Raw genomic sequence first — 10,685 nt, 5'->3', positions numbered from 1 at the left:
GCTTTTTTCTTTTTGCTTATGTGGTGCTGAGGAATTGAACCCAGGGCCTCATGCATGCAAGGCAAGCACTCTACCACTGAGCCACCTTCCCAGCCCAATGCTACAGATTTTTAAGATAGTTTGTTTTGGGTGATATTTATTCATGAGCACCAAAGAAGTGGTGTTTCTGAAGTAAAAATTGTGGTTTTCTTAATTTGTTTCATTGTGAACAGACAGATTAAAATGCTTGATAGAAAATAAGTTTTGTACTTTGTAAGCTGAACTACTCATTAAAAGTTGTGTTAATGAATCATCAAAACTTCCCAAATCTTGTAGGTATTTTAGAGAGGAAGTAAGTAAGCCTGTATTTTGGCAATTTGAACAGTATTCTTTGGTAATAAAATGTTTAATATGCCCATAATGCAAATGTTTACCTCCAAATCTTTCTCTTCCAGCTGTTTCCAGTTAGAAACCCTGGAAACATATCTTTGCTGTTTTTCCCCTACTTAGTATTACTCCATTATGAAATTTGTTTTCTTTTGAAATAAATTGAGATTCTTGGTATTTACTGCTATTTTACTTATCTGGGTCATTGTTCTTTGCACTGCTTAAACCCTATGAAGGCTTATCCGTTGCACCAAGAACAAAAATACAAGTCCTAATGGTGGTTTGCAAGCCTCTACCCACTATGGTGCTCATCTTACTTTCTCTGATAACATCTCCTGTTAAAAGTTCACAGTCCAGGGGCCGGGAAGGTGGCTCAGTGGTAGAGCACTTGCTTTTGCATGCTCGAGGCCCTCGGTTCGATTCCTTAGCACCACATAAGAAAAAAGCCAGAAGTGCCGCTGTGGCTCAACTGGTAGAGTGCTAGCCTTGAGCTGAAGAGCTGAGGGACAGCGCCCAGGCCCAGAGTTCAGGCCCCACGACAGGACCCTCCCCCCCCCAAAAAAATGTTCACAGTCCATACGGTCCATAGGTTTTGGAGACAGTCATTAATAGCATTAGGAAATACTAAAGGTGGCAGTACTTGGAACAGCATTTGCTAATCACCAAACATTTTTCAGGGAACCTTTGATACTCATAGTAGCAAAAGTAAAAGGTGAAAAATCACTAATGAAGTTAGGGATGTTAGATGAGGGTTTTTTTGGTTATTGTTTTGTTTTGTTATTGTGGGTTGTGGGGCTTGAACTCAGGGCCTAGGCCCTGTCCCTGAGCTCTTTTCCTCAAGGGTAGTGCTCTACCACTTTGAGCCACAGCTCCACTTTTGTTTTTGTTGTTGTTGCTATTGGTTATGGGGCTTGAACTCTGGGTCTGGGCTCTGGCCCTGCGCTCTTCAGCTCAAGGCTAGTGCTCTACCTCTTGAGCCACAGTGCCACTTCCAGTTTTCTGGTGGTTAATTGGAGATAGGGTCTCACAAACTTTCCTGCCTGGGCTGGCTTAGAACCATGATCCTCAGATCTCAGCCTCCTGAGTAGCTAGGATGACCTAGCAGTACCTGGTGTTAGATAGGTTTTAATACCAGTTATACGGACCACTTACAGGAGGTTTGGGACTTTTAAAGTTGCAGATGAGGGAGTATAATTTTCTGCTTTCCTCTTTCTTTTGGCTTTTTTGTTGTTTCTTAAAGTAAATTTTGCTGAGCCATATGTTTCGCTCTTTTTCTCTCCCTTTTCTCCTCCTTTTTTCCCTATTCCTTCCCCCCTCCTTTCCTTCACTCTCCCCCACTACTCCCCCCACCCCGTGTGCGTGCGTGCGTGCGTGCGTGTGCGTGTGTGTGTGTGTGTGTGTGTGTGTGTGTGTGTGTGTTTATTGGGATTTGAACTGGAGACCTTGTACTTGTTGTCCTAACACTACATCATTAGAGCTAGCCTCAAGTTCAGGACGTCTGATTCTTGGTGTTTGCTTTTTCTTCTAATTTTTAGTTAAATTTAAGTTACTGGGCTTAACTTTCATTATGCTTCCAACTCAGTTTTTGCATAGTATTTCTCCAGACTATGTTTTATGTTTTTTATTTTTCTATTCTCTGTACTAGAATGTTAATCCTGTAAGGTTCCAGTGAGACTTTTTTGTCTTAATTTATTTCCTGCTCTATCTCCAGGAACAACATTGTGAATGTGGTTTCAATATAGATACACAACCAGTGTTTGTTAAGATAACTGACTGAAATTTCCTGTTTGGGGAAAATTTATGCTTACCCATTTCTCAAATTTCTTTTTGTACCTGTCATCTCTGTTATTTGAATTATATAAACGTATATTTAGATACACGTTTTAAGAAGTTAGCTATATTCATTGTGTTTCATGTGTTACATAGGTGGTGTAACATGTATATTACACTGGTAACATTAAAAGGCATAGGTTAAAAAATAGTTTTCCTCCAAGCTACTACTTAAAGCACTGAATTATATCAGATTAGGGATAGGCCTTGATCTGATTTTTTAGGCTGAGATATGAGGATCACAGTTTAAAGCCAGCCTGGGCAGGAAAGTTTGTGAGACTCGTCTCTAATAAACCACCAGAAAACTGGCAGTGGTGCTGTGGCTCAAGTGGTAGAGCACTTGCCATGAACTGAATAGTGCAGAGAGAGTGCCTAGGCCCAAAGTTCAAGACTCATGATGAACATAATAAACATAAGAAACAACAACAATAGGCTTTTTAAAAGATGATGTACAGGGCTGGGAAGGTGGCTCAGTGGTAGAGCGCTTGCCTTGCATGCCTGAGGCCCTGGGTTCAATTCCTCAGCACCACATAAGCAAAAAGAAAAAAGCCAGAAGTGGCGCTGTGGTTCAAGTGGTAGAGCGCTAGCCTTGAGCTGAAGAGCTGAGGGACAGAGCCCAGGCCCAGAGTTCAGGCCCCACGACTGGACCCCCCCCCCCCAAAAGAAATAAAAAAAATAAAAGATGATGTACAGAGAGGGTTACACATAAGAGTACATTGATTTTTGGACAATGGCACCCTTTCCCTCGCTCTCTGACTCCCATTCCCAATACAAGTTGTATAGTTCATTTTCAATATAGTACCTAGTGAGTACTACGGATGCATTTATTTGATCTGGTAATTTTATAGATAAAGCAATATTGGTATTAAAATAAAAGAAATCCCTAGTTGGAATACTCTCTTCTGAGTTTAAATCTGCCTTACTTAAAATGTTTGTATTTTTGTAACAATTTCTAATTGTATAGTTTATAGGCAAGCAATAAACAGCAAGATGTTTGAGGTGGATATGAAAATTGCTGCAATGCATGTAAAAAGAAAGCAACTCCATCAGCTACTACCTAACCATGTGCTGCAGAAAAAGAAAAAGGTAAATTTAGAAAGTACCTAAACAGCATTGCTAACATAATGTTGTATGCATCTAGCCTTTCAGTATTTCAGAATTTAGGTTTAGTTAATAGATCATATTGGAAATTAATGCCAGTAGTAAAGAAGTCTGTTATGGAATAGTTTCAATATATAATATGCTCTAATCAGTTTTTTTGTTTTTATATTTGCCTCAAACTTCAGAGAGATTACTGGTGATGCTTCATATCTTTATTTTGTTCATACCTGGATTCTCTTATTTTAAAAAAGAGGTTTTTTTTTTTTTGCCATTAAATTTCTACATGTCTGAATTCTTTTAAACAGAAAACAATCCAAGTAGTCTGGTTACATGTGGATAGAGCACATTGCATTTTCAAATATAAATGGATTTTGTGTGTGTGAGTGTGCATGTGTGAATGTGTAAATCTATATAGTTTAAGCATTAAAAGATAGGTTTGGCATGTTGTTATATGTCTGTAAATCCTGGCTTGAAGAGGCTAATGCAGGAGGATTGTGAGTCCAAGGCCAGCCCCCTTAAAAAAGAAAGAAAATGAAAAATTAGTGATTATAAAAGGTGAAATGTTGTGGTGTTTATGCTTCCTTTTGAATTACTTATGAGACATTTTACCTGCTCTAGGCTTGCAGAGAGCATATTGTAATTTTTTAGTATATAGGTAACAATCTTATTCTGAAGTGATTTCAAAAATAGAGAACTTACACAGCAGTGGAAGTAATTTAGTAGAGCTGCATATATTAGGAAAATAGACACAGATGACTATGTGTCATTTGATTCTTAATATGAAAAGCTTAAACACAATTTGTTTAGGGGAAAATATAAAAGAAAACATGTTACAGTGATAATCATTGTATTCAGGGATGGTAACTAGGCCTGGGGTTGGGAAGTTGGAAATGAATTTAATATAAAAGAAAAATGAGCTTTTATGATATTTTGTTTCTCAAAACACAGTAAATGATAGCATTGAAATTAAGCATGAGGTCTCTGGAGTATAGATTCAGGCTCTGCTGCTTCCTATCTCTAACACTCATACAATTTATCTAGCAAACATTTTTTTTTCACTGCTCTCATTGATAAAATAGACATATATATATATTTTTTTGGTCCGGTTGTGGGGCCTGAACTCTGGGCCTGGGCACTGTCCCTCAGCTCTTCAACTCAAGGCTAGTGCTCTACCACTTGAGCCACAGTGCCATTTCCGGCTTTTTTCTTTTTGCTTATGTGGTGCTGAGGAATGGAACCCAGGGCCTCATGCATGCAAGGCAAGTGCTCTGCCACTGATCCACCTTCCCAGCCCCAGGCATGATATTTTTACCTGAGTAAGTAACTTCGTTAAGAGTACTGCCTAACTGCTTACACTGGCTTCTGTTACTGTGACGAATTGCCATCAGTTAAGCTTAAGAATGGGTATAATGATATTTGGGTAGTAGTGAATGTCTGAAATGACTTTTTTTTTTTTTTTAATTGAAGTAGGGTCTTGTTGTGTAGCCTAGGCAGACATTGAGCTCATGATCCTCCTGTTTTAGCATATAGAGTGCTGGGATTCTAGGTGTATGCCACCATTCCAATCCTAAAGGATTGAAACATTTAGGAACTTAGATATGATGTTTTCTTTGAAAGTGCTGGCTGTTAAACTTACAGCCTCATTTTGCATATGCTAAGCAGGAGCCATATATACCGAGAGCTAATACAATATTGCCGAACTGTTAGAGCAGTTAATTAAGCTGAAATTTGCAATGTATAAAGGTACATACACGTTTTATTTTCAGAAGTGATTGCAAATAGATTATTAACACTTAGCTATTTGTTTTATTAAATGTTAAACTTGTCATTAAGTAACAGTTAATATTTGGAGTAAGTAAATAGCTTAACTGTAGTTTAAAATGTTTTATATTAAGGTAATATTTCTGTATGTATAATCAACGTTGAATAATACTGAGTTATTTGTGATTAGGATTTTATTGCTGAAAAACATTTATGAAACCTAATTTCATTTTGTTATAATTGGTCTTAGTATTTTAGTTTATATACTTTTGCTTGTAATCCTACTTTTTTTAAACTAATGTTTGTTAATTTTGCCTTTTTTGTTATTCAAGTAGCTGTACAAAGTTTAAAGGTTTCTAGTGCCATGTAACATTTTTTTGACCTATCCTTGTTTTGTGCTTACCTATATTGCGATCATCTAAGTTACCATTTTAGTGACTGTTCAGTGTTTCTTTGTATGGCTATGGTATTCTCTGAAATAATTTGTTTTTATTGTTAAAGTAGTAACCAGTGTCTGGGACTCTAAATGCATGAACATTTGCATGTAGCTTCTGTTCAGCTAGTTTATAAAGCACTTGTTGTCAAGTTTTTTTTTGTGGTTAATATTCTAACCAGCATGTTGGTAGAATTTTTTAATAGAAGCAAGTTCAAGAAACTTGCTCAAAGTCATATAGTAAGAGCTTGAGTTTTAGATCTATGTATGATTGAAACATATGTGTACTTGTTTCTCTAGTATGTTTTTTGTTTCATTTATTTTTATTAGAAAATTTGGTAGAGAATTATTTGGAAATGATCCCTAGTGGTGGCACAGTAGTCACCTGGCCATGCTGGTCTCTCTGTAGACCTCAGTGTGCTAATTAAGTGCAATTACTTACTGAATAAATCCTTCTGATGTCTGATGAAGAGTAAGGTTGGGAATATTTTCAATAAGAATTGTTACCCATTTCATATATTAGATGCTTTTATTTTATAACTAAATAGTAACTTCTAATCTTTTACAAATTTTTTTTGGGGGGGGGTCCGGTCATGGGGCTTGAACTCTGGGCCTGGGCACTGTCCCTCAGCTCTTCAGCTCAAGGCTAGCACTCTACCACTTGAGCCACAGCACCACTTTTTTCTTTTTGCTTATGTGGTGCTGAGGAATCGAACCCAGGGCCTCATGCATGCAAAGCAAGCACTCTAACACTGAGCCACTTTCCCAGCCCCTACAAATTCTTATCTAGTTAGTACTTTCTTCTCTTTTCTGGACTGGGTTTTTTGAGTCAAGGTCTCTCTATGTAGGCCTGGGTCTGGTGATCCTACCAAGAGTTGGGATTACAGGTTTGTGCCACCATTGCTGCTATTTGATCTATTTTAATTAATTACATTAGAGTTCTTTTTAGGGGTAAGTTTCTGAGGCCATTTCTCAAGTGGTATAGGGCTTCAAGCTCTGAGTTCATACTCTAGTACTGCCACAATTAAAAAAAAAGATTAGAATTCAATCTTGGCTTTGGGTCAACTGAATGCTAAACCACACCCACATAGGTATGGGGGTATATTTCAGTGGTAGAAAGTTTATGAACATTTGAGGACCTGAGTTTGATCCACAACACAGAAAGCAAGCAAGCAAACAGACAAAAAACCCAAACCAAAAGTTTCTGTAGAGAAGTAAATACTGAGATTAGAGGTTTTGGGGGAAGTAATGAAGCTAAGGGAATCTGTAATATAGTAGTAACACTTGGTAGCAAAAATTAATATTGTAGCCAGTGTTGGAGGCCCATGTCTGTAATACTAGCTACTCAGGAGGCTGAGCTCTGAGGATCACGGTTCAAAGCCAGCCCTGGCAGGAAAGTCTGAGACTAAAACCACCTGAAAACTGGAAGTGGCGCTGTAACTGAAGTGGTAGAGCACTCGCCTTGAACTGAAGAGCTGAGGCCAGGCCCAGAGTTACACCCCCACAACTGACCAAAAAATAACAATATTGTGTCACTTACCAATTATCTTTAACCCCATGAAAACATTCATGTTGTTTTTGTTTTCTTTTTGAGTTAAGGTGTTTCCTACATTGCCTGTTTTGAAGTGCTTTGACTTGAACATTAAATTCTATATGTGGATATTTTTATAGTTTTCAGAAAATTTTTCTGCTTTTGTTTTTCACAGGATAATACACACCACTAAACATACCATTTTGAAATCTAAATTGGATTTAGAAAACTAGAAATATCTTGCTTTTATTAAGAGAGGCTTATTTGTTCACAAAATACTAATGAGTGGGAAGGTGGCTCAGTGGTAGAGTGCTTGCCTAACATGTATGAGGCCCTGGGTTTGATTTCTCAGCACCACATACGCAGAAAAAGCCAGAAGTGGTACTGTGACTCAAGTGGTAGAGCTGTAGCCTTGAGCTGAAAAGCTGAGTGACAGTGCCCAGGCCCAGAGTTCAAGCCCCATGACTGACCCTCCACCCCCCAAAAATACTAATGAGTGACAATAAATTATATTTGATAATTCTGTGAATTTGTGTAATTTCTTATGTTTACTGTGGATAATTTGGAAGCTATAAATAGTTGGTATGATATTATGCATCTTTGTTTCCCTATCATTCTGGAGACCAAAGCAGAAAGGATCCTTAGAGCCCAGGAGTTTGAAGTTAGTAGCCATGGGGAGGAGGAGGATTTTTTTCTTTGCTTTGTTTTCCCTCCCTCCTTCCCTCCCTCCCTCCCTCCCTCCCTCCCTTCCTCCCTTCCTTCCTTCTTTCCTTCCTTCGTCAGTTGTGGGGCTTTAACTTAGGGCCTAGGCACTGTCCCTGAGCAATTGTTCAAGGCTAGTAATCTACCGTTTTGAACAGCAGCTCCACTTCTGGTTTTTGAGTGGTTAATTGGAGATAAGAGTCTCTTGGAGACTTTTCTGCCTTTGCTGGTTTGGAACTGTGATCCTCAAATGTAAGCTAGTGTGATCCACTAGCACTTGTGTGAGGGTGATTGTAAAAATCACTTCTAATCCCACTTGCAAGAAGTAGGCATTTAATCCTAACATGTCATGTTTATTAGTTGTTTATAGTTGTTTATGTGTTTTCACATTGCAGTGATTTTTAGTTTGCATTGTCTTATAGTGAGTATTCATGCTCATGTAATACTTTTCTTTCATTTAGGAATGGTAGTTAAGTCAAGAGGCATGTGACTCCCAAGTCTGCCTTTACACTGAACTATGGCACTTGGGGTTTTTATAAACATAGTGATCTGTGTCTTTTAGTAAAAATCTTATGTAAGTGAAGGATGGTTTTTTTTTGTAATTCAAATATCTGGTTGGAAAAAATAATCTGGTTGGCATAGTCATTTAATTAAATACTGTTTTGATTGTAGCATTCAACAGAAGGAGTCAAGTTAACAGCTCTGAATGACAGCAGCCTTGATTTGTCTATGGACAGTGATAACAGCATGTCTGTGCCTTCACCTACTAGTGCTATGAAGACCAGTCCATTGAACAGTTCTGGCAGCTCTCAGGGGTAAGCAGAGAATCTGAAACAGGCTATTCTCATTCTCATCATATGTCATTTGTTTACCCTGTTAAATTTATTCCACCTCTTGGTATTTTAATTTTTATTTTTTATTAGCATAAATTAATTGTACAAAATAATAGGCTTCATTGTGAGATTTTTATAGATGCACAAAATGTACTTTGATCATAACCCCTTCATTAAACTTACACCCCACAGCTACCCATTCCACTCATGTTCTTTTAAACTGCAATTCCTAGTTTTTGTGTCAGTAAATATATTTGTATACTAATGTATATGCTTGATTTTCATTTTTTGGAACTGATACCCCTTGACTTAACCTTATTTAGACAGTTATGATACAGAGAGTGAACTGTTAGGAATGCTAGAAGAGACAAAAGTCACAAAAGCATTTTTCTGTCTTCAAGCTGCTTATCATCATAACTTTGGGGAACTTGTCTATAAAACCATTAATGATTAAATAATAAGCTAAAACAAAGAGAGTTGAGGGGGCTGGGAATGTGGCTTAGTGGTTCAGTACTTGCCTAGCATGCATGAAAGTCTGGATTTGATTCCTCAGTACCACATAAACAGAAAAGAGCCAGAAATGGTGCTGTGGCTCAAGTGGTAGAGCGCTAGCCTTGAGCACAGAGAGGCTCAGGGACAGAGCCTAGCAAGTGTGAGACTCTTGAGTTCAAGAGTACTACTGATCCCCCCAAAGAGAACAATATCAATATATGACTAGAGCTATAAAATTAAAGCATAAAACCATATGTACATGACTTGCTGACACTAACTATGGATTGAACCCAAGGGGTATATTATAGTTTATAAAGTATAAAGACAAGCACTCTTAACACTTTGAGCTATGCCCACAACCCAATAAAGCTATATTTCTGCATAATGTCTATACATTATGCCCCGGTCGTGGGGCCTGAACTCTGGGCCTGGGTGCTGTCCCTCAGCTCTTCAGCTCAAGGCTAGCGCTGTACCACTTGAGCCATAGCGACACTTCCAGCTTTTTTCTTTTTTCTTATGTTGTGCTGAGGAATCGAACCCAGGGCCTCAGGCATGCAAGGCAAGCGCTCTACCACTGAGCCAACTTCCCAGCCCCTGTCTATACATCTTTGTAATGCAGCTATGTACTATTTTCTGTTATTTATATCCTATCATACTACCAAATTTTCAAAGGGATTTATTAAGAGTAACTGCCTAGAGTAATAGTGTTTTCCACTGTCAAGATTATGTTTCAACTTAAGCCCCTTGAAGAATATGCTAAAAACTGCATTTGGAAGTCTTTCATACTTTAATTTTTGTTGTTGTTGTTTGTCAGTCATGGGGCTTGAACTTGGGGTCTCGGCGTTGTCTCTGAGCTCTTTTTCTCACGTGCTCTACCACTTTGAGCTACGGTGTTACTTCTAGTTTTCTGGTAGTTAATTGGAGCTGAGTCTCATGGACTTTCCTTCCTGGGCTGGCTTTGAATGGTGATTCTCAGATCTCAGCTTCCTGAGTAAATAAGGTTACAGGTGTGAGCCACCAGCACTAAACCATATTTCACTTTTTAAGAAACAGTTTTAAAATTTGTCAGTTAATATATAAGCAGTGGCAAAGGTAGAATTAGGGGATGATTTTATTGAGAAATGGAAAATGAGTGATGTTACATTTTTCCTTTGGCTATTGTGGATGTGGTCTTTTGGGTTTTGTTTTGTCAGTTTTGGGGCTTGAACTCGGTGCATAGGCACCGACCCTGAGCCTCCTTGTGCTCAGGGCTAGTGCTTTACCACTTGAGTGGGGTCTGGCTTCCGGTTTTTGAGTGGTTAATTGGAGATAAGAGTTTCATGGACCCTTTCCTGACCAGCCTGGCTTCAAATTGTGATCCTCAGATCTCAGCCTCTTGAGTAGCTAGGATTATAGGCATGAGCCACCAGCTCCTAGCTTGTACATGGTTTTTTTAAACTAATCAATTCTAATCTGAAGACATCAGGCCTGGCCTCCTGAACATGCTGGGGAAGTTTGTCATTGTCAGAGTTCCCAATTTGTAGAATACCAAACTACCATGTTGTCATTTTAGTATGGATAGGGCAGGTGAAGAAGCAAACATTTTAAATAAGAATTGGGGGATTTTGCATAATATATATATATATATATATATATA

The 10,685-nt window shown here is 38.3% G+C and overlaps 1 protein-coding gene across 2 annotated transcripts in view; it reads left to right on the top strand.

Annotated features, from left to right (window-relative positions):
- Window positions 1–10,685, top strand: part of Papola (poly(A) polymerase alpha) — a 42,808-nt gene that overhangs the window by 17,458 nt on the left and 14,665 nt on the right. For both annotated transcript variants that reach the window (XM_013015133.1, XM_013015124.1), the window contains exons 10-11: window positions 3,161–3,282; window positions 8,397–8,539. In XM_013015133.1, the coding sequence (XP_012870587.1) occupies window positions 3,161–3,282; window positions 8,397–8,539 (265 nt within the window). The remainder of the gene's footprint in view (window positions 1–3,160; window positions 3,283–8,396; window positions 8,540–10,685) is intronic.

Source organism: Dipodomys ordii, unplaced genomic scaffold (genome assembly GCF_000151885.1).
Source record: "Dipodomys ordii isolate 6190 unplaced genomic scaffold, Dord_2.0 Scaffold2, whole genome shotgun sequence".
NCBI classification, from domain to species: Eukaryota; Metazoa; Chordata; class Mammalia; order Rodentia; family Heteromyidae; genus Dipodomys; species Dipodomys ordii.
Note: the sequence above shows the minus strand (reverse complement) of the source record. Positions and strands in the feature narration are given on the sequence as shown.